The sequence below is a fragment of the Scyliorhinus torazame genome, chromosome 1, assembly GCF_047496885.1.
Source record: "Scyliorhinus torazame isolate Kashiwa2021f chromosome 1, sScyTor2.1, whole genome shotgun sequence".
NCBI classification, from domain to species: domain Eukaryota; kingdom Metazoa; phylum Chordata; class Chondrichthyes; order Carcharhiniformes; family Scyliorhinidae; genus Scyliorhinus; species Scyliorhinus torazame.
The window spans coordinates 65,144,106-65,171,980 of NC_092707.1; the positions used below are offsets into that span (position 1 = coordinate 65,144,106).

The 27,875-nt window shown below is 48.3% G+C and overlaps 1 protein-coding gene across 1 annotated transcript in view; it reads right to left on the reverse strand.

Annotated features, from left to right (window-relative positions):
• aacs (acetoacetyl-CoA synthetase) overlaps positions 1-26,269 on the reverse strand; it is a 234,282-nt gene extending 208,013 nt beyond the window's left edge. Inside the window, exons 1-2 of the mRNA XM_072495803.1 lie at positions 25,900-26,269; positions 23,829-23,932 (exon numbers count right to left, since the gene is read on the reverse strand). Of these exons, the coding sequence (XP_072351904.1) occupies positions 23,829-23,932; positions 25,900-26,029 (234 nt within the window). The 5' untranslated portion in view covers positions 26,030-26,269. The remainder of the gene's footprint in view (positions 1-23,828; positions 23,933-25,899) is intronic.
• Positions 26,270-27,875: the final 1,606 nt, after the last annotated feature.

Sequence of the window (27,875 nt, forward strand, 5' to 3'; positions counted from 1 at the left end):
CCAGCATCCTTTTCCCCTCCTCTACCAGAGACCCCTCCCCCTTCCTTGCCATGCTTTCTGAAATCCTTTGTCCTTTGTGAACTCACTAGAATTAAACTGGCCTCTATCTACATTACTGTAACTAATATTAAAACTTACTATTTTACATCACATTCGTCAGAGAAATGTCCAAGTTTGGAAAGAAAACGGCCGTGAAAAAGGGGGTAAATGAAAGTCCGCCGTGAGTGGAAAAGTCAGTGTAGGAACTGTAAGGAAAGCGGAGGCTGGAGCACCAGGGGAGGCCGCATCGCTCACAGCAGAAGAAATGACCAAAGTGATTGTTGTGGAACTTGAAAAACAGTTCACAAAACACATGGAAGCAATGAAGGAGGAGATGGGATAAGTATTGAAAGTGCTGGTGGAGGACACGATTGCCCCGGTGAGGGCGGCGGTATCAAGCGCAGTGGCGGAGGTGCGGGAGCAAGGTGAGACACTGAAGGAAGTGGAAGAGGAATTATCGCAGCACAGTGATCAACTCCCCTCGATGGGGAAGGAGTTGTGGAAGGTGATAGAGACCAACAAGTGCCTGCGAGTCAAAACTGAAGACCTGGAAAACAGATCCAGGCGGCAGAATCTGAGGATCGTGGGTCTGCCTGAAGGGGTGGAAGGCCCGAGACCAACGGTGTATTTTGCCACGATGTTGGCGAAGCTATTGGGAGAGGGGGATGATCCCTCTCGATAGGAACTGGATCGGGCTCATCGGTCGTGGAGGCCTATACCAAAGGCGAGTGAGCCGCCAAGAGTAGTAACTGTGTGTTTCCATAGGTATAGCGTGAAGGAGAAGGTCCTGTGCTGGGCAAAGCAGAAGCGGGTGGTGCAGTGGGCTGCAGCTGGTATACACATATACCAGGACTTTACGGTGGAGCTGGCGAGGAGTCGGGCTGCCTTCAGCCGGGTGAAGAAGGCAGTGTACATCAGCAAGGTGCAGTGCGGCATAGTCTATCCAGCTAAGTTTTTTTTTTTTAAATATATTTTATTCAAAATTTTTGGCCAACCATAACAGTACATTGTGTATCTTTTACACAGTAATATAACAATATAAATAATAATGGCCAGTTTTTTAAACAAGAAATAAATAATATATAAACAACATCAAAATTAAAAAACAAAACTAAATGGCAACTGCCTTGTCCCAAATAAATACTCTCCAAAAATACAATTCAGCAGTCCAGTATACAATTACCTATAACAACAACCTATACATATTATACTTATACATTAACATCCCGGAGAGTCCTTCTGGTTCCTCCCCCCCCCTGGGTTGCTGCTGCTGTCTTCTTCTTTTCCATTCCCTCTATCTTTCTGTGAGGTATTCGACGAACGGTTGCCACCGCCTGGTGAACCCTTGAGCCGATCCCCTTAGGACAAACTTAATCCGTTCCAGCTTTATAAACCCTGCCATGTCATTTATCCAGGTCTCCACACCCGGGGGCTTGGCTTCCTTCCACACCAACAGTATCCTGCGCCGGGCTACTAGGGATGCAAAGGCCAAAACATCAACCTCTTTCGCCTCCTGCCTCCCGGCTCTTCTGCAACCCCGAATATAGCCAACCCCCAGCTTGGTTCGAACTGGACCCCCACCACCTTCGAAAGCACCTTTGTCACGCCCACCCAAAACCCCTGTAGTGCCGGACATGACCAGAACATGTGGGTGTGGTTCGCTGGGCTTCTCGAGCATCTCGCACACCTATCCTCTACTCCAAAAAATTTACTGAGCCGTGCTCCAGTTATATGCGCCCTGTGTAACACCTTAAATTGTATCAGGCTTAGCCTGGCACACGAGGACAATGAGTTTACCCTACTTAGGGCATCAGCCCACAGCCCCTCCTCAATCTCCTCCCCCAGCTCTTCTTCCCATTTCCCTTTCAGCTCATCTACCATCCTCAATTGCCCCTGAGAAGGTGGTGGTGAGCTGAAGATGGTGGATAGGGTTCAGAACCTATACACGGATGGCATTGCAATCCAACACCACCACATGCCACGGTAGCACAGTGGTTAGCACAGTTGCTTCACAGCTCCAGGGTCCCAGGTTCGATTCCCGGCTTGGGTCACTGTCTGTGCGGAGTCTGCACGTTCTCCCAGTGTCTGCGTGGGTTTCCTCCCACAAGTCCCAAAAGACGTGCTGTTAGGTGAATTGAACATTCTGAATTGCCCTTAGTGTCCAAAAAATGATAGGTGGGGTTACTGGGGTTCTGGAGATAGGGTGGAGGTGTGGGCATAAGTAGGGTGCTCATTCCAATAGATTATCATAGAATTTACAGTGCCAAAGGAGGCCTCGTCCCTCTATGGAGCCGAAAATACGCAGACCCCCGTCCATTCGTGACCACGCTCGCCATCGGGGCCCTATACAGCAGCTGTACCCATCTAATATACTCATCTCCAAAGCCAAATCTCCTCAACACCTCCCACAAATAATCCCACTCCACTCTATCAAATGCTTTCTCGGCATCCATCGCCACCATTATCTCCACTTCCGCCTCTGGTGGGGGCATCATCATTACCCCTAGCAGCCTCCGTATATTCATATTCAGCTGTCTCCCCTTCACAAACCCAGTTTGGTCCTCATGGACCACCCCCGGGACACAATCCTCTATCCTCATTGCCATTACCTTGGCCAGAATCTTAGCGTCTACGTTCAGGAGGGAAATAGGCCTATAGGACCCGCATTGCAGCGGGTCTTTTTCCTTCTTTAGGAGAAGCGATATCGTTGCCTCTGACATAGTGGGGGGCAGCTGTCCCCTTTCCCTCGCCTCATTAAAGGTTCTCATCAGTAGCGGGGCGAGCAAGTCCACATATTTCCTGTAAAATTCAACTGGGAATCCATCCGGTCCCGGGGCCTTCCCCGCCTGCATGCTCCTAATTCCTTTCACTACTTCCTCCACTTCGATCTGTGCTCCCAGTCCCACCCTCTCCTGCTCCTCCACCTTAGGAAATTCCAGCTGGTCCAGAAAGCACATCATTCTCTCCTTCCCATCCGGGGGCTGAGCTTCATATAATCTTTCATAGAATGCCTTGAACACTCCATTCACTCTCTCCGCTCCCCGCTCCATCTCTCCCTCCTCATCCCTCACTCCCCCTATTTCCCTCGCTGCTCCCCTTTTCCTCAATTGGTGGGCCAGCAACCGGCTCGCCTTCTCCCCATATTCGTACTGTACACCCTGTGCCTTCCTCCACTGTGCCTCTGCAGTACCCGTTGTCAGCAAATCAAATTCTACGTGTAGCCTTTGCCTTTCCCTGTACAGTCCCTCCTCCGGTGCCTCCGCATATTGCCTGTCCACCCTCAGATCTTCTTGCAGCAACCGCTCCCGTTCCCTACTCTCCTGCTTTCCTTTATGTGCCCCGATTGATATCAGCTCCCCTCTAACCACTGCCTTCAGCGCCTCCCAGACCACTCCCACCTGGACATCCCCATTGTCATTGAGTTCCAAGTACTTTTCAATACACCCCCTCACCCTTAGACACACCCCCTCATCCGCCATTAGTCCCATGTCCATTCTCCAGGGTGGACGCCGTTCTTTTTCCTCCCCTATCTCCAAGTCCACTCAGTGTGGAGCGTGATCCGAAATATCTATAGCCGTATACTCCGTCCCCTTCACCTTCGGGATCAACGCCCTTCCCAAGACAAAAAAGTCTATTCGCGAATAAACTTTGTGGACATAGGAGAAAAACGAAAACTCCTTACTCTTAGGTCTGCTAAATCTCCATGGGTCTACTCCTCCCATCTGCTCCATAAAGTCTTTAAGCACCTTGGCTGCTGCCGGCCTCCTTCCAGTTCTGAACCTCGATCTGTCCAGCCCTGGTTCCAGCACCGTGTTAAAATCTCCACCCATTACCAACTTCCCCACCTCTAGGTCCGGGATACGTCCTAACATGCGCCTCATAAAGTTGGCATCATCCCAGTTCGGGGCATATACGTTCACTAAGACCACCGCCTCCCCCTGTAATTTGCCACTCGCCATCACGTATCTGCCCCCACTATCCGCCACTATGGTCTTTGCCTCAAACATTACCCGCTTCCCCACTAGTATAGCCACCCCCCTGTTTTTCGCATCTAGCCCCGAATGAAACACCTGCCCCACCCATCCTTTGCGTAGTCTAACCTGGTCTATCAGTTTCAAATGCGTCTCCTGTAACATAACCACATCTGCCTTAAGTCTCTTAAGGTGTGCGAGTACCCGTGCCCTCTTTATCGGCCCGTTCAGCCCTCTCACATTCTACGTGATCAGCCGGGTTGGGGGGCTCTTTACCCCCCCCCCCCCCCCTTGTCGATTAGCCATCCCCTTTTATCCAGCTCCTCACCTGGTTCCCACGCAGCTGTCCCCCCCCCAGGCGGTGCCCTCCCGCCCACCCCATCCCATACCAGCTCCCCCTTCTCCCCAGCAGCAGCCACCCAGTAAATCCCCCCTCGCACCCCCCCCCCCCCCGCTAGATCCCCCACTAGCGTAGTTACACCCCCCATGTTGCTCCCAGAAGTCAGCAAACTCTGGCCGACCTCGGCTTCCCCCCGTGACCTCGGCTCGCACCGTGCGACGCCCCCTCCTTCCTGCTTCCCTATTCCCGCCATAATTATCATAGCGCGGGAACAAAGCCCACGCTTCCCTTTTGGCCCCGCCCCCAATGGCCAATGCCGCCAGCTCCTCCACCTCCCTTCCTCCCTCCCCCACAACCTGTGGAAGAGAGAAAAGTTACCGGGTCGCAGGATTAACAACATAAAAATCATCTCTCCCCCCTTTTTCCCCCCTCTTCGCCCCCCATATTCGCCCCACCACTTTGTCTCAAACGTTCTTTTTTATTAACCCGCTTATTCCAATTTCTCTTCAACAATAAATGTCCACGCCTCATCCGCCGTTTCAAAGTAGTGGTGCTTCCCTTGATATGTGACCCACAGTCTTGCCGGCTGCAGCATTCCAAATTTAATCTTCTTTTTATGAAGCACCGCCTTGGCCCGATTAAAGCTCGCCCTCCTTCTCGCCACCTCCGCACTCCAGTCTTGATAAACGCGGATCACCGCGTTCTCCCACCTACTGCTCCGAGTTTTCTTTGCCCATCTGAGGACCATCTCTCTGTCCTTAAAACGGAGGAATCTCACCACTATGGCTCTGGGAATTTCTCCTGCTCTCGGTCCTCACGCCATCACTCGGTATGCTCCCTCCACCTCCAATGGACCCGTCGGGGCCTCTGCTCCCATTAACGAGTGCAGCATCGTGCTCACATATGCCCCGACGTCCGCCCCTTCTGCACCTTCAGGAAGACCAAGAATCCTTAAATTCTTCCTCCTCGCATTATTCTCCAGCACCTCCAGCCTTTCCACACATCGTTTATGGTGTGCCTCGTGCATCTCCGTCTTCACCACCAGGCCCTGTATATTGTCCTCGGCAGCCTTTGCCTTCACGACCCGAAGCTCCCGCTCCTGGGTCTTTTGCTCATCTTTTAGCCCTTCAATCGCCTGTAATATCGGGGCCAACAGCTCCTTCTTCATCTCCTTTTTAAGCTCTTCCACGCAGCGTTTCAAAAACTCGTGTTGTTCAGGGCCCCATATTAAACTGCCACCTTCCGACGCCATCTTGGTTTTTGCTTGCCTTCCTTGCCGCTGCTCTAAAGGATCCACCGCAATCCGGCCACTTTCCTCTCCTTTTTCCATCCGTATCCAGGGGGGATTCCCTTCTGGTTTACCGCACAGTGCTTTTAGCCGTTAAAATTGCCGTTGGGGCTCTTATTAAGAGCCCAAAAGTCCGTTCCACCGGGAGCTGCCGAAACGTGCGACTTAGCTGGTCATCGCCGCACCCGGAAGCCCTATCCAGCTAAGTTGAGGGTGACCTACAAATTCAAGGACTTTTATTTCAGGACGGCGGAAGCAGCGGAGGAGTTTGCGAAGGCAGAAGGACTGTGGCTGAATTGAGAAGTGGTCATGTACCGATGTAGCCTCATGTAACTGTATTTTTTCACTGCGTGTTGGTGTATGTACTAAATGAGTCGACGTTGCGTATACTTGGACAAGGGAAGCGATGGGACTTTCACTTGCAATGATGGTTCTTTGGGGTTTGGGTGTGTATGCGGGTTTGTGTGCTAAAGGGGATTTCTTGGTTTTCCTGGGGCCGGGCAAGGGGGAAAGAGACCCGGGCGGGGGCCTCGACGCTGGCCGGTTTAAGCCGGCCAGTGAACGGGAGTGAGGTGGGGTGAGGGGCTGCAGCCATCGGAGCCCGACGGAACAGGTTCCGATGAGTCTAGCCGGGGTGGAAAGTTTTTTTTTTTAAATAAACAATTTTATTGAGGTACTTTTGGCATTGTAAACAGTTACAGTGTACAATGATGTGCAAGTATCAACCAAAACATAGTGCAAATGACCAATCCTCTCTCATAAACAGTACCCGCCTATTTATCCCCCCTGTTCTACTCCAATCTACCCCCCCCCCCCCCCCCCGCCCACCCCCACCCCCGCTGACGTTTAATTCCCCGCGAAGAAGTCGATGAATGGTTGCCACCTTCGGGCGAACCCCAATAAAGATCCTCTGAAGGCGAACATAATTTTTTCCAGACCAAGAAAGCTCGACATGTCCGAGAGCCATACTTCAGTCTTCGGGGGCTTTGAGTCCCTCCATGCCAGCAGCATACGTCGCCGGGCTACCAGGGAAGCAAAGGCCAAGACGTCGGCCACATTCTCCTCCTGGACCCCGGGTCTTCCGAGACACCAAAAATTGCCACCTCTAGACTCATCACCACCCTAGTTTTCAGTACCTGGGACATGACGTCCACAAATCCCTCCCAGTATCTCCTAAGTTTTGGACATGCCCAAAACATGTGGACATGACTCGCTGGTCCGCCTGCGCATCTAGCACTTGCACCCCAAAATATTTGCTCATCCGGGCCGCCGTCATGTGGGCCCGGTGTACAACCTTGAACTGAATCAGGCTGAGCCTAGCACATGTTGCAGTTGAATTTACCCTACTCAGGGCTTCCGCCCATACCCCGTCCTCCATCTCCTCGCCGAGTTCCTCCTCCCACTTGAGCTTCAGTTCCTCTGTCTGGGACTCCACCCCTTTCATGAGTTCTTGGTAAATATCCAAGACTTTCCCCTCTCCTACCTCTCCCCTAGAAACTACTCTATCCTGGATCCCATTTGGCGGGAGGCGTGGGAAGGATGGGACCTGTCTGCGCATGAAGTCACGCACTTGCAAGTACCTAAAGTCATTCCCCCTTACTAGTCCGAATTTCTCCTCCAAGGCCCTCGTGCTCGAGAAGCTCCCCCCCAAGAACATATCGCCCATCCTCCTCACCCCCACCCGCCGCCATGCTCGGAATCCACCATCCATGTTCCCGGGGGCGAATCGGTGGTTGTCGCATAATGGAGACCAGACCGACGCACCCACCTCCCCTACATGTTTCCTCCACTGGTCCCAGATCTGCAGGGCTGCCACCACTACCGGGCTGGTGGAGTACCTGGCCGGCGGGAGCGGTAGGGGAGCTGTGACCAGGGCTGCCAGACTGGTGCCCCTGCACAAAACCACCGCCAGTCGCCGCCAAATAGACGCCATAGCCTCCACTCGCCCCCAAATAGACTGCGTGGAACTTGGGGGGGGGGGGGGGGGGGGGGGGGGGAACAGACAGAGGTTGGGGGGAGGGGTTTTGTAAGAGGAAGTGGAAGAGAGGAGTCAGGGAGGGGGGGGCTTGCAATGCGTGGGTGTCATTTATGGTACTCCTTCGGGGAGTGGATGGCATTGAATGTTGGGGGGGGGAACTCTATAGGTCAATGGTGACCATAGGCGATTCCAGATTCCTTTTTCATTTTTTTTTCTCCTTTGTTTGTCCCACCGTGGGTGGGTTTGTTCTATTTGATGCTTATATATATATATATTTTTTAATATATTTATTAACATTTTTTAACACAATTTTTCTCCCTTACAAACAATAACCCCCCCCCTAACAAAAAAAACAAGAAATCGCGCTGAGCAAAATATATACATGGCAAAATGATATATTTACACAGCTTTGTACACTGGCCCTCACCCATACGTGCCAGTTTCCCCAACCCTTCATGTTATCTCTTGCTCATCCACCCTCCCAGGCAGTCCCCCCTTTCTCCCCCCCCCCCCCCCCTCCAAGGTTGCTGCTGCTGCTGACCGACCTTCCTCTAACGCTCCGCGAGATAGTCTAGGAACGGTTGCCACCGCCTGTAGAACCCCTGCGCAGACCGTCTCAAGGCGAACTTAATCCTCTCCAACTTTATGAACCCAGCCATATCATTTATCCAGGCCTCCAGGCTGGGGGGCTTTGCCTCCTTCCACATTAGCACGATCCTTCGCCGGGCTACTAGGGACGCAAAGGCCAGAATGCCGGCCTCTTTCGCCTCCTGCACTCCCGGTTCGTCCACTACTCCAAATATTGCTAGCCCCCAGCTTGGCTTGACCCGGACTTTCACCACCTGAGATATTGCTCCCGCCACTCCTCTCCAGAACCCCTCCAGTGCCGGGCATGACCAAAACATATGGACATGGTTCGCCGGGCTCCCTGAGCACCTTCCACATCTGTCCTCTACCCCAAAGAACCTACTCAACCTCGCCCCCGTCAAGTGCCCTCTGTGGACCACCTTAAATTGTATCAGGCTGAGCCTGGCACACGAGGAGGAGGAATTAACCCTACCCAGGGCACCAGCCCACAGACCTTCCTCGATCTCCTCTCCCAGCTCCTCCTCCCATTTACCCTGCAACTCTTCTACCAGCGCTTCCCACTCTTCTTTCAACTCCTGGTGCATTTCCGACACCTTGCCCTCCCCGACCCATACACCCGAGATCACCCTATCTTGAACTTCTTGTGCCGGGAGCAACGGGAATTCCCTCGCCTGTCGCCTCACAAAAGCCCTCACCTGCATATATCTAAAGGCATTTCCCGGGGGTAACTCAAACTTCTCCTCCAGTGCCCCTAGGCTCGCAAACGTCCCGTCGATGAACAGGTCCCCCATTCTTCCAATCCCCACCCGATGCCAGCTCTGGAACCCCCCGTCCATCTTCCCCGCTATTTGATGCTTATATTGTCAGGTGGGTCGTTGTTTGGGGGTGGTGGGAGGGTGGGGCCGTTGCTGTTGATAAGGGAATTGACTTTGTATTTGTTACCATTTACTGCTTGTTGGTGGGGTGTAAATTTTGAAGAAAATGTGAAAATGGAGAATAAAAATATTTTACAAAAAAAGGAAGCTTGGCCTCATCCAGATTGATTACCACCCCATCCACCACCTTAAAAATTCACTCCCTCCACCACTGATGCACAGCAGCAAATGTGCACTATCACAAAATGAACTGCAACAACTCACTCACCAAGGCTCCTTTGACAGCATCTTCCAAACCCCTGGCCCCCTATCGCCTCAAAAGGACAAGGGCAGCCACTGCGCGAGAACTCCACCCTGCAAGTGTCACCCAGGTCACACATCATCCCATCTTGATTTTGAAATATATCCCCGTTCCTTCACTGTTGCTGCGTCAAAAGACTGGACCTCCCTTCCAAACAGTACTGTGGGTGTGCCTACACCAGGTGAACTGCAGCTGTTCAAAAAGACAGCTCACCATCACCTTCTCAAGGATGGGCAATGAATGTTGGGCTAACCAGTGACACCCACGCCAGTGAAAGAATTACCAAAAAAGTTGCAGGCTTTGATCACTGAGGTGGCACTGTGGATCAAATTTCTGTTAGCCTCACCCAATGTCGCTATTTTGTGTTTACAAAATTAATTAGCTGACCTTGAGCAATTTACTGCTAATGGTTATATCATGACATTAGGGAGCCATCATTTTCTCCCTCGAGTGCACCAAATAATGTTTAAAAACTAAGATAATCCTTTGGAAATAACTATTCATAGCAAAGCTTTGGCAGGATCGTATGATAATTAAAATTGTTTCTTGGAAATTTTGAACCATTTATTTTCCCTCATTCAGGAATCCAAGCGGCTACTTCTCTTCATGTCCACAAATTGTATCTCGATTTTAACAAAGCACTTGTTCAACAACATGGGGAATGTTCCTGGAACATCCTGGATCATGAATATGTAACTATTTAAATATTTTTTTAAAGGACTAGTCAATCATTCATGAACTGAATGAATTGCAGCATTACAGTTGAATTAGTCCCGTCTATGGTAATAATCATAGTATTAGGAGCTGCAGTTTTTTTTTTTTTAAAAAGCAGCTTACATGCCATAGCTGGATTTAAAAACAATCATTAAATCAAAATTTAATTATACTTCATATTTTTTACCTAACATCTCTTCACAAAAACATTCAATTCCACGACAGCATCCAAACTACTGCCAACTTTCTTGCAATTTTAGAATTGTAAAAGCTTTTGTTTTGATATCAATAAAGTGCACAAGTGGAAATACCTGAATATGCAACATGCCTTGAAAGCCTCCATAATGCAACTTCAGGATAAACTGGACACTTGCCTTTTTATAGGTGTTGCAGAAGGTGTGACAGAAATGGTCCATCGGCAGCCACATTTTAATTAAAGGATACCCCATAAGTCTTACATCTACCTGCAATCTGACAGTGGGACCAAAGAGGCTGGGAAAGAGCAGCAAGTCACATGCTTTAAGTTCTTTGCTTTTTAAGTTTCAATAGATCAGACAGCAGTTTGAAACGCAAGCAACAATAACTCAGAATTATAGAATTTACAGTACAGGAGGCCATTCGGCCCATCAAGTCTGCACTGGCCCTTGGAAAGAGCACTCTACCTAAGCCTATACCTTGAACCCAACCCAGTAACCCCACCCAACCTTTTTTGGGGACACTAAGGGCAATTTAGCACGGCCAATTCATCTAACCCCCACATCTTTGGACTGTGGGAGGAAACCGAAGCACCCGGAGGAAACCCACACAGACATGGGGAGAACATGCAGTCTCCGCACAGACAGTGACCCAAGCTGGGAATCGAACCTTGGACCCTGGAGCTGTGAAGCAACTGTGCTAACCACTGTGCTCCCATGCCACCCAACATAAAGCAGGGATAGAAAATAAAGCTCGGAAAGGAAATTGGGCATGCAGAAATGTTTTAATTTTAAGTAGTGTTTCAAATCACGGGGTAATATGACCTCAAGATTTCCCAATGCCCTTTATGGCAAATAAAGTGTAATCACTGTTGCAATATCGGAAACGTAGCAGCCAGTCTATGTACTGCAAGGCTACACAAAGAGGAATGAGGTCATCTGTTCCGGCAATGTTGGTTGAGTGATAAGTATTGGTCAGGGCAGCCCTGCGCTTCTTTGAACTAGCGATCTGGGATCATTGGCATTCACCTTTCTCATCAGTTTCATCATTAGAAAATCAGCCCACACTAGGCACAACTCAACTAGGCACTCATGAGCTGCTTCATTAATTAATCTTTGCTGTTCAAGGCAGGAATGCAGTGACTGATGGTAAACACTGCCGCCCTTCATAAGCTCCACTGACTTAATGCACAGAGCAATGCTTATGCTTCTTCTTTAGTTGGCATTGGAGTGGTCATTTTATATAGCACTTCGGCATTAACACTTTGCTGCAGAACACGGAATTGAGAATGGCCATTCTCCGAAGTTACAGCATTCCACAAACAAACCCCATCCCAGGTTAGCTGCAAATATAAATATAGACATAGCTCATATTCAATCCCTTTGCTCAGCCAAAATATAAATGATTAAGCCCCATAATGTTTTTTGTGTACTTCTTTCTGAAGCAACATAGCCTAACCAGGAAAACACAAGCATTCATAAACTGCAAAACAGCTACTGCAGAGAGATACAGGAAGGATTAATAGTCACTACTGTTTGATGCAATAGAGGTTTGGCTTTGCAAAACGGAAAGAAAAGATTAACCAAGCTATATAGCTCAACTATATAGTTGGCATACAACAGTTTACTCAAATAGAACACCTGCTCACTGCTGGAGATACACTGAGCAGTACACTGAGTAGCCCTCCCAGTCCTTGGGAAATTTGACTTTCCTGCCCTACATAAAGCCTTCCATCTGGAATAAGGACTTAAGAATGAGTCGCACAAACATTTTTATATCACGTTTAGTGATGCGTTAATTACTCTGTGGATCTGACAGTTGCCTCGTTAACAAAGGGCATTATCAAGAGTAAAATGACCAATGATTGATCTAAAGAGCATGCAACCCATCCACTAAGGTTCAAATACACCTAATTTTATAGAATTTCCAAAAGAGGAAATTAAATTCCACACCCTAATCCTTACTATTTTGTGAAAAAAACAAAAATTCACCTTTCCCACACTAATTATACATAGAATCACAGCCTGCAGCACAGAAACAGGCCAGGTGGCCCAAGTGGTCCATGCTGGAAAATGCCCATGTGAACCTTCTCCCATCCCACTTCAACTAACCCTATCAGAATCTCATTCTATTCCTTTCTCCATCACACATTTATCTAACTACCCTTGAAAATGTCTACGCCTAAATTCTTGGGAACATAGAATTCCTACATTGCAGAAGGAGGGCCTTCAGCCCATCAAGTCTGCACTGACCCTCTGAAAAAGCAACCTCCCTAGGCCCACTACCCCACCCTATCACCGTTACCACACCTAACCTGCACATCTTTGGACTGTGGGATGAAACCGGACACCTGGAGGAAAACCACGCAGACATGGGGAGAAAGTGCAAACTCCACACTCACTCAAGGCCGGAATTGAACCCAGGTCCCTGGTGCTGTGAGGCAACAGTGCTAACCACTGCACTATTGTGCCATCTCGCTATTCACCTCAACTTCTGCATGCGGTAGCAAGTTCCACAGTCTCACCATTCTTTGGGGTAAAGCAGTTTCTCTTGCATTCTCAATTGGATTTATTGGTGGCCAGCTTATACTTAGAAATATTATCTAGAATCTAGCTAAAAGATATTCTAAATACCCTTCCTGTATGAATCAAATTCACTGGAAAAATTAAATAACTCTCAGCAACCTGCAATTCACATTTAGTAACATGACAATATTGTTAAATCAATGCGATTTCTCTTAAATTTATATTTCAAGGTCAGAAAATGACAGAAGTTACATTAATATCTGCAGCAAACATTGATATCCATGGCTAGAGCCTTTTAACAACAGTCACTACATCCTATATTTGTGAACACTTTTAACCCACCAATGCCCAACCAAAATGCTTTTACAGAACTGTCACTGAAAGCCCGAGTCACATTTTGTTAGGTCCGAGCAATACAAATGCAAGCTCGTTCATTCATCAAATATTTACAGGTTCTACATATCCTGACATACTCAGATCAGTTGTTTACCAGTACACAACAGAACGCTGCACTTAAACCTCAACAACTAATTTCTAAATTTACTCACCAATGTAGAATTCTACTTGTCTATGATCGTGTTAACCAAACCCTCTAATTCTGCAGCGATTCATCCTTTCACCGTCTCCATGCCAGTTCCCTCCTCAAAAGTGTGCACTATTTCTTCAGTGATAAGGCTGGTCAAAAAAATGGCAGGAGATCTCAAGACCCGTGTTATGCTCCTCATGCTCAATGTGGGAGTTCAGGGATGCGGCCGATGTTCCTGACTCCTTCATGTGCGGGAAGTGTGTCCAGCTGCAGCTCCTGTTAGACGGCATGACGGCTCTGGAGCTGTGGATGGACTCATTTTGGAGCATCCGCGATGCTGAGGAGATCGTGGATAGCATGTTCAGTGAGTTGGTCACACCGCAGATTAGGATTGGTGAGGGAGACAGGGAATGGGTGACCTTAAGGCAGAGAAAGAGCAGGAAGGTAGTGCAGGTGTCCCCTGCGGTCATCTCCCTCCAAAACAGGTATACAGTTTTGGATATTGTTGGGGGAGATGACTCACCAGGGGAAGGCAGTAGTAGCCAGGCTCATGGCACTGTGGCTGGCTCTGCTGCACAGAAGGGAGGGAAAAAGACTGGCAGGGCTATAGTCACAGGGGATTCAATCGTAAGGGGAGTAGACAGGCGTTTCTGTGGTCGAAAACGAGACTCCCGAATGGTATGTTGCCTCCCGGGTGCACGGGTCACGGATGTCTCAGATCGGCTGCAGGACATACTGAAGGGGGAGGGTGAACATCCAGCATATAGGCACCAACGATATTGGTTAAAAACGGGATGAGGTCCTACAATCAGAATTTAGGGAGTTAGGAGATAAGTTAAAAAGTAGGACCTCAAAGATAGTAATCTCAGGATTGCTACCAGTGCCACGAAACAGTCAGAGTAGAAATTCAAGAATAGTCAGAATGAATACATGGCTTGAGAGATGGTGCAGGAGGGAGGGGTTCAGATTTTTGGGACATTGGAACCGGTTCTGGGGGTGGTGGGACCATTACAAATCGGATGGTCTACACCTGGGCAGGACTGGAACCAATGCCCTAGGGGGTGCTTTTGCTAACACTGTTGGGGAGGTTTTAAACTAATGTGGCAGGGGGATTCTAACCAAATTAGGAAGTTAGAGGTCAGTAAAGAGGCAGCAACTAAAGCCAGTAATGTACTAGATAATAAACTCAATGTGACTAAGGGGAAACGTAGACAAGGAAGAGATGATGAACGCAAAGGGACAGGTGGTCTGAGGTGCATTTGTTTCAATGCGAGAAGTGTAGCTGCTAAGGCAAATGAACTTAGGGCTTGGATTAGTATCTGGGAATATGATGTTATTGGTATTACTGAGACTTGGTTGAGGGAAGGGTAAGACTGGCAACAAAGTATCCCAGGATATAGAAGCTTCAGGAGGGATAGAGAGGGAGGTAAAAGGGGTGGAGGAGTTGGATTACTGGTCAGAGATGATATCACAGCTGTCATTAAGGAGGGCACGATGGAGGATTCGAGCACTGAGGCAATATGGGTAGAGCTCAGAAACAGGAAGGGTGCAGTAACATTGTTGGGACTTTACTACAGGCCTCCTAAAAGCGACGTGAAGTAGAGGTACAAATATGTAGACAGATTATGGAAAAATGTAGGAGCAATAGGGTGCTTGTGATGGGAGATTTTAACTTCCCCAACATTGAATGGGACACATGTAGTGTTGGAGGCGTAGATGGAGCAGAATTTGTAAGGAGCATCCAGGAGAGCTTTTTAGAGCAGTATGTAAATAGTCCAACTCGGGAAGGGGCCACACTGGACCTGGTATTGGAGAATGATCCCGGCCAGGTGGTTGAAGTTTCAGTCGGTGATTACTTTGGGAATAGCGATCACAATTCCGTAAATTTTAGAATACTCATGGACAAAGACAAGAGTGGTCTTAAAGGAAGAGTGCTAAATTGGGGAAAGGCCAAGTACAACAGAATTCAGCAGGAGCTAGGGAATGTGGATTGGGAGTGGCTGTTTAAGAGTAAATCTACATTTGAAATGTGGGAGTCTTTGAAGGAAAGGTTGATTAGAGTGCAGGACAGACATGTCACTGTGAAAATGAGGGATAGAAATGGCAAGATTAAGGAACCATGGATGACTGGTGGAATTGTGAGACTAGCGAAGATGAAAAAGGAAGCATACATAAGATCTAGGCGACTTAAAACTGATGAAGCTTTGGAGGAATATCGGGAAAGTGGGACAAATCTCAAACGCGCAATAAAGAGGGCTAAAAGGGGTCACAAAATATCTTTGGCTAACCGGGTTAAGGAAATCCCAAAGCCTTTTACTCGTATATAAGGAGCAAGAGGGTGACTAGAGAAAGGATTGGCCCACTCAAAGACAAAAGAGGGTGTTTATGCGTGGAGTCAGAGGAAATGGGTGAGATTCCTAATGAGTACTTTGCATCAGTATTCACCAAGGAGAGGGAAGACGGGTGTTGAGGCTAGGGATGGATGTTTAAATACTCTAGGTCAAGTCGGCATAAGGAAGGGGGATGTTTTGGGTATTCTAAAAGGCATTAACGTGGACAAGTCCCCAGGTCCGGATGGGATCTATCCCAGGTTACTGAGGGAAGCGAGGGAAGAAATAGCTGGGGCCTTAACAGATATCTTTGCAGCATCCTTGAGCACGGGTGAGGTCCCGGAGGACTGGAGGATTGCTAATGTTGTCCCTTTGTTTAAGAAGGGTAGCAGGGATAATCCAGGGAATTATAGACCTGTGAGCTTGACGTCAGTGGTAGGCAAACTGTTGGAGAAGATACTGAGCGATAGGATCTATTCACATTTGGAAGAAAATAGACTTATCAGTGATAGGCAGCATGGTTTTCTGCAGGGAAGGTCATGTCTTACAAACCTAATAGAATTCTTTGAGGAAGTGACAAAGTTAATTGATGAGGGAAGGGCTGTAGATGTCATATACATGGACTTCAGTAAGGCGTTTGATAAAGTTTCCCATGGCAGGCTGAAGGAAAAAGTGAAGTTGTATGGGGTTCAAGGTGTACTAGCTAGATGGATAAAGAACTGGCTGGGCAACAGGAGACAGAGAGTAGTGGTGGAAGGGAGTGTCTCAAAATGGAGAAAGGTGACTAGTGGTGTTCCACAGGGATCCGTGCTCAGACCACTGTTGTTTGTGATATACATAAATGATCTGGACGAAGGTATAGGTGGTCTGATTAGAAAGTTTGCAGATGATACAAAGATTGGTGGAGTTGCAGATAGCGAGGAGGACTGTCAGAGAATACAGCAAAATATAGATAGATTGGAGAGTTGGGCAGAGAAATGGCAGATGGAGTTCAATCCAGGCAAATGCGAGGTGATGCATTTTGGAAGATCTAATTCAAGAGCGGACTATATGGTCAATGGAAGAGTCTTGGGGAAAATTGACGTACAGAGAGATCTGGGAGTTCAGGTCCATTGTACCCTGAAGGTGGCAATGCAGGTCGATAGTGGTCAAGAAGGCATACAGCATGCTTGCCTTCATCGGACGGGGTATTGAGTACAAGAGTCGGCAGGTCATGTTACAGTTGTATAGGACTTTGGTTAGGCCACATTTGGAATACTGCGTGCAGTTCTGGTCGCCACATTACCAGAAGGATGTGGATGCTTTAGAGGGTGCAGAGGAGGTTCACCGGGATGTTGCCTGGTATGGAGAGTGCTAGCTATGAAGAAAGGTTGAGTAGATTAGGATTGTTTTCGTTGGAAAGACGGAGGTTGAGGGGGGACCTGATTGAGGTCTACAAAATTATGAGAGGTATGGACAGGGTGGATAGCAACAAGCTTTTTCCAAGAGTGGGGGTGTCAATTACAAGGGGTCACAATTTCAAGGTGAGAGGGGGAAAGTTTAAGGGAGATGTGCGTGGAAAGTTTTTTGCAGAGGGTGGTGGGTGCCTGGAACGCTTTGCCAGCGGAGGTGGTAGAGGCAGGCACGATAGCATCATTTAAGATGCATCTCGACAGATATATGAACGGGTGGGGAACAGAGGGAAGTAGATCCTTGGAAAATAGAATACAGGTTTAGATAAAGGATCTGGATCGGCGCAGGCTGGGAGGGCCGAAGGGCCTGTTCCTGTGCTGTAATTTTCTTTAAGAAGTCTTACAACACCAGGTTAAAGTCCAACAGGTTTGTTTTGATGTCACTAGCTTTCAGAGTGCTGCTCCTTCCTCAGGTGAATGAAGAGGTCTGTTCCAGAAACATATATATATATATATAGACAGATTCAAAGATGCCAGACAATGCTTGGAATGCGAGCATTAGCAGTGATTAAATCTTTACAGATCCAGAGATGGGGTAACCCCAGGTTAAAGAGGTGTGAATTGTGTCAAGCCTACAAAATCCTACCAACTGTCCTGGCTTGACACAATTCACACCTCTTTAACCTGGGATAACGAGACGAGAAACCGGAATAGTCTGGCGAGAGAAAGAACCTTTGGGACAAAGTGGTGGGGTGATTATGTGGGGTGAGGAAAATGGCGGGGGGGGGGGGGGGGGGGGGGGGGGGGGCGATGATTTTTCAATTTGTTAATCTTGTAACTTTTCTCTCTTCCCCATGTTTGGGGGGGGGGGGGGGGGGGGGGGGGGGGAAAGTATGAGGAACTGTGGGCGCCGGTCATTAGGGGTGGGGCCGAGTGGGAAATGCGGGCTTTGTTCCCGCGCTATGGTAATTCTGGCGGGAACAGGGACGCAGGAAGGAGGGGGTCTCGCACAGTGGGGGCCGAGGACAAGGGGGGATGCCGAGGTCAGCCAGAGTTCGCTGATTTCTGGGAGCAACATGGGGGGTGCAACTACGCTAGAAAGGGATCTAGCGGAGGGGGGGGTTAACTGGGTTGCTGCTGCTAAGGAGAAAGGGGAGCTGTTATGGGGTGGGGTGGTCGAGGCGGGAGGGCGCCGTCGGGGGGATACATGGGTACGTGGGAACCGGGTGAGGAGCTGGGTTAAAAAGGGGGATGGCTAGTCGACAAGGGGGGGGGGGTAAAGAGCCCCCCAACCCTGCTGATCACGTGGAATGTGAGAGGGCTGAACGGGCCGATTAAAAGGGCACGGGTACTCGCATACCTAAAGAAACTAAAGGCAGATGTGGTTATGTTGCAGGAGACCACTTGAAACTGATAGACCAGGTCAGACTACGTAAAGGATGGGTGGGGCAGGTGTTTCATTCGGGTTTGGATGCGAAGAACAGGGGGGTGGCTATCTTAGTGGGGAAACGGGTACTGTTTGAGGCAAAGACCATAGTGGCGGATAGTGGGGGTAGAAATGTGATTGTGAGTGGCAGATTGCAAGGGGAGGCGCTTGTTCTGGTGAACGTATATGCCCCGAACTGAGATGATGCAAATTTTATGAGGCGTATGTTGGGACGTATCCCGGACCTGGAGGCGGGAAAGTTGGTAATGGGGAGAGACTTCAATACGGTGCTTGATCCAGGGCTGGACAGATAGAGGTCCAGGACCAGGAGGAGGCCAGCAGCGGCCAGGGTGCTCAAGGACTTCATGGAGCAGATGGGAGGGGTAGATCCCTGGAGATTTAGTAGGCCTAGGAGTAAGGAGTTCTCATTTTTCTCCCATGTCCACAAAGTATACTCACGGATAGACTTTTTTGTCTTGGGAAGGGCGCTGATCCCGAAGGTGACAGGGACGGAATATACGGCCATAGCTATTTCGGACCACGCTCCACATTGGGTAGACCTGGAGGCAGGAGAGGAAAAAGAACAGCACCCACTCTGGAGAATGGATATGGGTCTATTGGCGGATGAGGGGGTATGTTTAAGGGTGAGGGGGTGCATCGAAAGGTACTTGGAGCTCAATGACAATGGAGAGGTTCAGGTGGGAGTGGTCTGGGAGGCGTTGAAGGCGGTGGTTCGAGGGGAACTGATATCCATAAGGGCACATAAAGGGAAGCAAGAGGGTAAAGAAAGGGAGCGATTGCTGAAAGAACTTTTGAGGGTGGACAGGCAATATGCGGAGGCACCGGAGGAGGGACTGTACAGGGAAAGACAAAGGCTACATGTAGAATTTGACCTGCTGACCACGGGTAAGGCAGAGGCACAGTGGAGGAGGGCAAAGGGTGTACAGTATGAGTACGGAGAGAAGGCGAGTCGGCTACTGGCCCACCAATTGAGGAAGAGGGGAGCGGCGAGGGAGATAGGTGGGGTGAGAGATGAGGAGGGAGAGATGGAACGGGGAGCGGAGAGAGTGAACGGGGTGTTCAAGGCATTTTATGAGAGGTTATATAAGGCTCAGCACCCGGAAAGGAAAGAGGGAAAGATGTGTTTCTTGGATCAGCTGGAATTCCCTAAGGTGGAGGAGCAGGAGAGGGCGGGACTGGGAGCACAGATTGAGATGGAGGAGGTGGTAAAAGGGATTGGGAGCATGCAGGCGGGGAAGGCACCGGGACCGGACGGATTCCCGGTGGAATTTTATAGGAAGTATATGGACTTACTGGCCCCACTTTTGACGAGAACCTTTAATGAGGCTAGGGAAAGGGGGCAGCTGCCCCCCACTATGTCGGAGGCAACGATATCACTCCTTTTGAAGAAGGAAAAAGACCCGCTGCAGTGTGGGTCCTACAGGCCCATTTCCCTTTTAAATGTAGATGCTAAGCTCCTGGCCAAGGTGATGGCGACGAGGATAGAGGACTGTGTCCCAGGGGTGGTCCACGAGGATCAAACTGGGTTCGTTAAGGGGAGACAGCTGAACACGAACATACGGAGGTTGCTAGGGGTAATGATGATGCCCCCACCAGAGGGGGAGGCGGAGATAGTGGTGGCGGTGGATGCCGAGAAAGCATTCGACAGAGTGGAGTGGGATTACCTGTGGGAGGTGCTGAGGAGATTTGGTTTTGGAGAAGGGTATATCGGATGGGTACAGCTGCTGTATAGGGCCCCGGTGGCGAGCGTGGTCACGAACAGACAGAGGTCTGATTACTTCCGTCGTCATAGAGGGACGAGGCAGGGGTGTCCCCTGTCTCTGTTACTGTTTGCATTGGCGATTGAGCCCCTGGCCATAGCACTGAGGGGCTCCAGGAAGTGGAGGGGAGTGCTCAGGGGAGGAGAAGAACACCGGGTATCCTTGTACGCAGATGATTTATTGCTGTATGTTGCGGACCCAGTGGAGGGGATGCCCGAGATAATGCAGACACTCAGGGAGTTTGGGGAATTTTTGGGGTACAAATTGAATATGGGTAAGACGGAGTTGTTTGTGGTGCATCCGGGGGAGCAGAGCAGGAGAATAGATGACTTACCGCTGAGGAAGGTAACAAGAGATTTCCGGTACTTAGGGATTCAGATAGCCAGGAGTTGGGGAACTTTACACCGGCTTAATTTAACAAGATTGGTGGAACAGATGGAGGAGGATTTTAAGAGATGGGACATGGTGCCCCTGTCACTGGTGGGTAGGGTGCAGGCGGTCAAAATGGTAGTCCTCCCGAGATTCCTCTTTGTGTTTCAGTGCCTTCCGGTGATGGTCACGAAGGCTTTTTTTTAAGAGAATTGAGAAAAAAAGTGTCATGAGTTTTGTGTGGGCCGGGAAGACCCCGAGAGTGAGGAGGGGGTTCTTGCAGCATAGCAGGGATAGGGGGGGGGGGGGCTGGCACTACCGAGCCTAAGTGATTACTACTGGGCCGCCAATATCTCAATGGTGTGTAAGTGGATGGGAGAAGGGGAGGGAGCGGCGTGGAAGAGATTGGAGATGGCGTCCTGCAAGGGAACCAGCCTACAAGCAATGGTGACGGCGCCGTTGCCGTTCTCCCCGAAGAAATACACCACAAGTCCAGTGGTGGTGGCAACACTAAAAATTTGGGGGCAGTGGAGATGACATAGGGGAAGGACGGGAGCCTCGTGCGGTCCCCGATAAGAAATAACCATAGGTTTGTCCCGGGGAGAATAGATGGGGGATTTGGGGCATGGCAGAGAGCTGGGATTGTGCAACTGAGAGATCTGTTCGTAGACGGGACGTTTGCGAGTCTGGGAGCACTGATGGAAAAATATGGGTTGCCCCAAGGGAATGCATTTCGGTACATGCAACTGAGGGCTTTTGCGAGGCAACAGGTGAGGGAATTCCCGCAGCTCCCGACGCAGGAGGTTCAGGATAGAGTGATCTCAGGGACATGGGTGGGGGATGGTAGGGTGTCGGATATATACAGGGAAATGAGGGACGAGGGGGAGATCATGGTGGATGAGCTGAAGGGAAAATGGGAAGAAGAGCTGGGGGAAGAGATTGAGATGGGGCTGTGGGCTGATGCCCTACGTAGGGTAAACTCGTCGTCCTCGTGCACCAGGCTAAGCCTGATACAATTCAAGGTTTTACACAGGGCACATATGACCGGAGCACGGCTCAGTAAATTTTTCGGGATAGAGGATAGGTGTGGGAGATGCTCAAGAAGCCCAGCGAACCACACCCACATGTTTTGGTCATGCCCGGCACTGCAGGGGTTCTGGGTGGGGGTGGCAAAGGTGCTTTCGAAGGTGGTGGGGGTCCGGGTCGAGCCAGGCTTTTGGGTTGGCTATATTCGGGGTTGCAGAAGAGCCGGGAGTGCAGGAGGCGAAAGAGGCTGATGCCTTGGCCTTTGCGTCCCTAGTAGCCCGGCGAAGGATATTGCTTATGTGGAAGGAAGCCAAACCCCCGGGCGTGGAGACCTGGATAAATGACATGGCAGGGTTTATAAAACTAGAACGGATAAAGTTTGCTAAAGGGGTTCAGCTCAAGGGTTCACCAGGCGGTAGCAACCATTCATTGACTACCTCGCAGAACGATAAAGGAAATGGGAAGGTAACAGCAGCACCCCAGGGGGGGGTCCTCAGGGGTATTTTTGTATAGATATCTGTAATAGGCTATGCATATTGGATTGTTGGATTTCATTTTTGGAGTTATTATTTTTGATATGGCAGTTGCCATTTAGTTTATATATTATTTATTTATTTGTTAAAAACGGCCACTGTTATTTATATTGCTTTACTGTTGTAAAAATAAAAACCTTTGTATTGTTTTGTTTGGCCAAAAAAATTTGAATAAAATATATATATTTTTTTTAAAAGACTCGCCCTGCAAGCGACACAAAGGGTCCCTGCCTGCACCCTGTGAGGAATGGGTAAGGATTACCATCCAATGGACAAGCATTGCTAAAGACCATTACACGCGAGAACACCACCCACCAGGTCCGCAGTACCTACTCGTGCGAATCGGCCAACATTGTCTACCTCATACGCTGCAGGAAAGGATGTCCCGCCCCCCCCCCCCCCCAACCATCTGGCCTGGGCTTGCAAAATCCAACCAACTGTCCTGGCTTGAGACAATTCACACCTCTAACCTGGGATTACCCCTCTCTCTGGACCTGTAAAGACTTGATTACCTGCAAATGCTCGCATTCAAAGTATTGTCTTGCATTTGAATTTGTCTATATATGTATGGTTCTGGAACCTACCTCTTCATTCAACCAACATTATGGTGACCCCAAATGATAACGATGAAAAAGGAGGAGGAAAAGGTGAAGACGACCAATTGATAAACAGTGCAAGATCAAAACAAGTGAACATGCATCCATTATCTTCAACTTACTCTAATGAGCATCTTGCCTCAATCTACTGCTTCTACAGAGCACCCAGTGTAGGAGTAGAAATTTGAATTAACAGGCTGAAATAATTCTCTAATTCTGGAATGCAGTGGCAAGACATGCAATATCGGAGTTAGTCTTGCAACTCTTTGGCTCGACAGGTGTTAGAATCTAACTCCAGTGTAATTGATAATCAAGTTTAAAAACAGGTTAAATGGTGTTGGACCTTGAGCAATAATCCATTACATTTGATTAATCTACTCAAGTGTGCTACTTCATGGGAAATTTAACACTCAAGGCTTATGCAACTATGAAGAAACTTGGGCATTAATGCAAAAGTGGCACAGGTCTGCTGTTTTCCAAATGCATTTCCTCCAATTACACCCTAAATAGTAACTCGCAGCCATAAATGCAAAAATATATTCTTCTAGTGTTATAAATGCTACTTCATAACCACAGTATTGTATTTAGGTGTTGCCAGTGACAATTCACACTCATGTGGAGCAAACAACTGCTTAATTAGATTGCCATATCCTATTGTTCCCAGGACCAGCAAGCCAACACAGTGGCTGCCTTGTATCAGGTACCTTGAAAATGAAAATTTCTTATTGTCACAAGTAGGCTTCAAATGAAGTTACTGTGAAAAGCTCCTAGTTGCTACATTCCGGCGCCTGTTCGGGAAGGCTGGTACGGGCTACCTTAAACCCTTGCTTAATTTGCATTCTTACCACTGTACCACATATGAAAAAATGTGCTGTGCTTTTCTCTCACTGAGCAGTCTGCCTGGTCCTCTTAATGGCATATTTCTTTTAGCCTTTGGCACAGTTACCTTAATGCACTTATAATGTATTTATAACAACAAATGGCATTAAAACCAAGCCCATTAACTCAAAGTAACCACAGAGGGGAAAAACCTTACCTCGCTGTAATGATGAGAGTAAATTATTCCACTAAATTTCCAAAATTCTGCCCAAAACTCTGGGTAGTTCTCCACCGACCATTGATACAATTCATTATAATTGGCTGTGAAAACAAGAAGCATTTAAACTTTGAACATGTCCTTATTTTTGAGTCTAATCACCTTGCCATAACTGCTTCATAGAAATGACAAGGGGTGGAGGAAAAAAGAAAACGTCCCAGTCATCCTTTTAATGTCCAGATACTAAAAAGCACCAAAAACCAGTCAAATATATGAGGAATCCACACTGTTGCACATTAGCAACCTATTGTAACTTACGTAAATTTTAGCTAAACAATTATGGAAGACTTTTATATATTTTTAATTACTAAAGCAATGCGGCCTACAGAAAATCAATCCTTTGACTTTATTCTGAAGGCAGTGTTTGGAAAATGTCGAATTGACTTTAAGGTATCTCAGTGCCATACTGGATGGAGTAGGCAGCTTTAGGTCTTCCATACTGTCCGATCATAGCAGATACCTGTTATATATTTATATATGTCTGTTTTGTTTTGTTTTTAAAACAGATTGTTAATATGCCCATGGCTGTTAGTTGGATGCAAACACTCATCTTACCACGGATTTCGCTTTGCAGCTACAGGATACCAATTTTGAATGACAGGAGAAGGCTTGGCAATTCACAGGTCAAGAGTGGAGTGACTTAGACTTCACTCGAAGCAGAACTCAAAGGAAAAATTTCCCAGGGTTCATTTGCAAGTATCTGGTTTGCCATGCTTTTTAAAATCGCAATTAAACCAGGCTTTCAATGTTAACAAAACAAATCAACTAAATCTAAAGTACATTATCAGCAGTCAAAATTTCAGATTAATCACCTAATGACCCTCCCAAACAGCAGTGTGGGTGCACCTACACCACATAGGCTGCAGTGATTCAAGGACATTCACCGCCACCTTCAACAAAAAGTTGTTCCGTGTACACAATTCCATTCTGACAAATATTAGAGAGGAATTTTTTATTTTATTCATTTGCAGAATGGGCATCGCTGGTTAGGCCAGCATTTATTGCCCATCCCTAGTTGTCCTTCAGAAGGTGGTGGTGAGTTGCCTTCTTGAACCGCTGCAGTCCTTGAGGTGTAGGTACACCCACTGTGCTGTTATGGAGGGAGTTCCAGGATGTTGCCATAGCAACAATGAAGGAACTGCGATACATTTCCAAGTCAGGGTGGTGTGGGACTTGGAGGGGAACTTCCAGGTGGTGGAGTTCCCAGATATCTGTTGCTCTTGTCCTTCTAGATGGTGGTGGTCTTGGGTTTGGAAGGTGCTGTCGGAGAAACTTTGGTGAGTTACTGCAGTGCATCCAGTAAATAGCACACACGACTACCATTGTTTATCAGTGGCGGAGGGTTTTGAATGTTTGTGGAAAGGGGAACAATCAAGCAGGCTACTTTGTCCTGGATGGTGTCAAGCTTCTTGAGAGTTGTTGGAGCTGCACTCATCCAGGCAAGTGGAGAGTATTCCAATACACTCCTGGCTTGTCCCTTGTAGATGGTGGACAGGCTTTGGCGAGTCGGGAGGAGAGTTGTTCACCGTAGGATTAGGTTAGGAAACAATTTGTCTTACAGTACCTTTAAAATAAGAAAATGCCCAATTTCATAGACAAACAAAGGAATGGCCATAGTCCAGGGTGGGGATGGACTGTTAGTAGAACTTTGGTCAATACGTTGGTATGTAAAAACGTCCTGAACCCCAAAGCAAGGTGGATCTTAGGATCTTGCTTTGAATGTTTGATTTTGCAACAGGGAATATAAAGTAGACCAGAGTCAGAGAAGCAACAGGGTCGCAGGAAGTGGGTTGAGGCTGCTAGGTAACGGAAAGATTTCTGGATAAGGTGAAGGATTTTAAATTCGATGCATGAAGAGATTTAGAGCCCCCATGGGGCGTTGGGTGGGGGGATGGAGGGTGCGGTCAATGAACCAGGCGCTGATCAGTAAAGAGCAGATGGATTCCTGCGGTGGCCAAGGAGGCTTGGATCCATAATCACACATGGAGCACACCACCCTCCCCGAACCTACCCAGCTGGGTACCAAACTTCTCACTGATTAGGTTCCTGAATCGGTCCAGGCGTGTGTTCTTCTTGGAGTCGGGGTACCACATCACCTTGGACTCCACAATTTCCTCGCCTACGAGCTCTTCCTTAGACATCTTCGCCGCTACTTTTTGTATCGCCTCGGCTTACAATGTAACCCAGCTGCTGTTGTCTTTTTATTTTAACAGCTCAGCACTTCCGCAGTGAGAGAGTGGCGCTGCTCGCAGTGAGCGGGCACACACTCCCCTTTGCACGCTGCCGCGCTCCCGGGACGCTATCCGCTCCAGATTAGACAAGGAAGGAGGAGGAGGAGGCGGCGACCGGACCTAACCATTAACCGCCCACTCACCCCTCCCTCCATCCATCCACCCACCCACATGGTCCGGCCGCTTGGCCCATCCGCAGGACCCGTTCCGATTGGCTGCGCGCTGTCAAGTCACCATATCAGCTGAGGAGAGGAGCGGAGGTGTGACCAATCGGAACAGAGTAAACATTTAGCGCCTGCCAAGCAGCTGGCCAATGGACCGGCAGGGATGGCGGTGAGGATGGCCAATCAGTGCCCAGGAGCCCCTTTCCCCCACCCCAATCAGGCTCCCGCAAAGCTGGCATTGGGACTGAAGCCTTGCAGCCAGAGGCAGGCTGCAGCAATCCCAATCCCACAGGGATGGGCGAATGGTGGGTGTGGGAATTCAGGGACTCCAGCAAAATGTTGAACCAAACCTCCTTGTGAGTAAGCTCTCAGAATCCAAACAACGTGCTGAAATCGAATTATTTTTTTTTCGAATAAGTGACAATTGTTCTATTTTGCCGGTGAAAATTATGCTTGCAGCGAGATTGAATTCACGTAATTGTGAGTTCAATCTCACTGCAAGCATAATGTTGTATTTTACATCAATTGACTTTCCTTGCTGGAGGTCGAACGGCTGTGCTGTGGTTATGTTACCGGACAAAGTAACCATTAATTTGATTTTATACCAAACTGTCCAGTTTTCAGCCTTGTCCGTATTTTTATTTTTCATAATTGATGAAAATCTGCTAATAAAAATTATTTTCAATAATAATCTTTATGAGTTTCACAAGTAGGCTTACATTAAGACTGCAATGAAGTTACTGTGAAAATCCCCTAGTCGCCACACTCCGGCACCTGTTCGGGTACACAGAGGGAGAATTTAGAATGTCCAATTCACCTAACAGCACGCCTTTCGGGACTGGGAGGAAACCGGAGCACCCAGCGGAAACCCACACAGACACAGGGAGAACGTGCAGACTCCGCACAGTGACCCAATCCGGGAATCAAACCCAGATCCCTAGCACTATGAAGCAACAGTGCTAACCACTGTGCTACCATGCCGCCCTTATAGTGGCAGCATTATCAACCATCAAGAATATGTAAGGGGTCAAGAATCAATTGTTGAGAGTGTTTTCAAGTCCATCCCACAACATTAAGTTAGAAGTCAGCTTGGAACACCGACGATGCTACAGAGGTGATGAAAACCATCATGCAACTGAAGAACAAAAAAGCAGCAGAAGGAAAGTCTGTAGATCTCAAATTGACCGTATTAGAAAACTTCACACTCATGGAAGACAATCATCCTCACTTGCAATGGATAGCCAATAATAAAAATATGCTACAGATCCCTGCAGATGCTGAGACACCTGCTGAGATTTTCCAGCATTTTCTCTTTGGTTTCAGATTCCAGCATCCGCAATAATTAGTTTTATTTAATAATAATATGCTAATGGGACACAATAGACATAATCTGTTAAGAACTCTGCTGATGTTACCTGCCAGAGTGTCTCAAAACTCTGAAGGATAACTTGAAACACTGGCTCTTAGTGGTGTATATTTGTTTGGAATGATGTGGGGAAACAGTCCAGTCATTGTGTAAACAATTAATAAAGAATATTTATTAAAGTAAAAGAAAAAAACATATGACTAAAGGCTAATAAACACTACGGCAC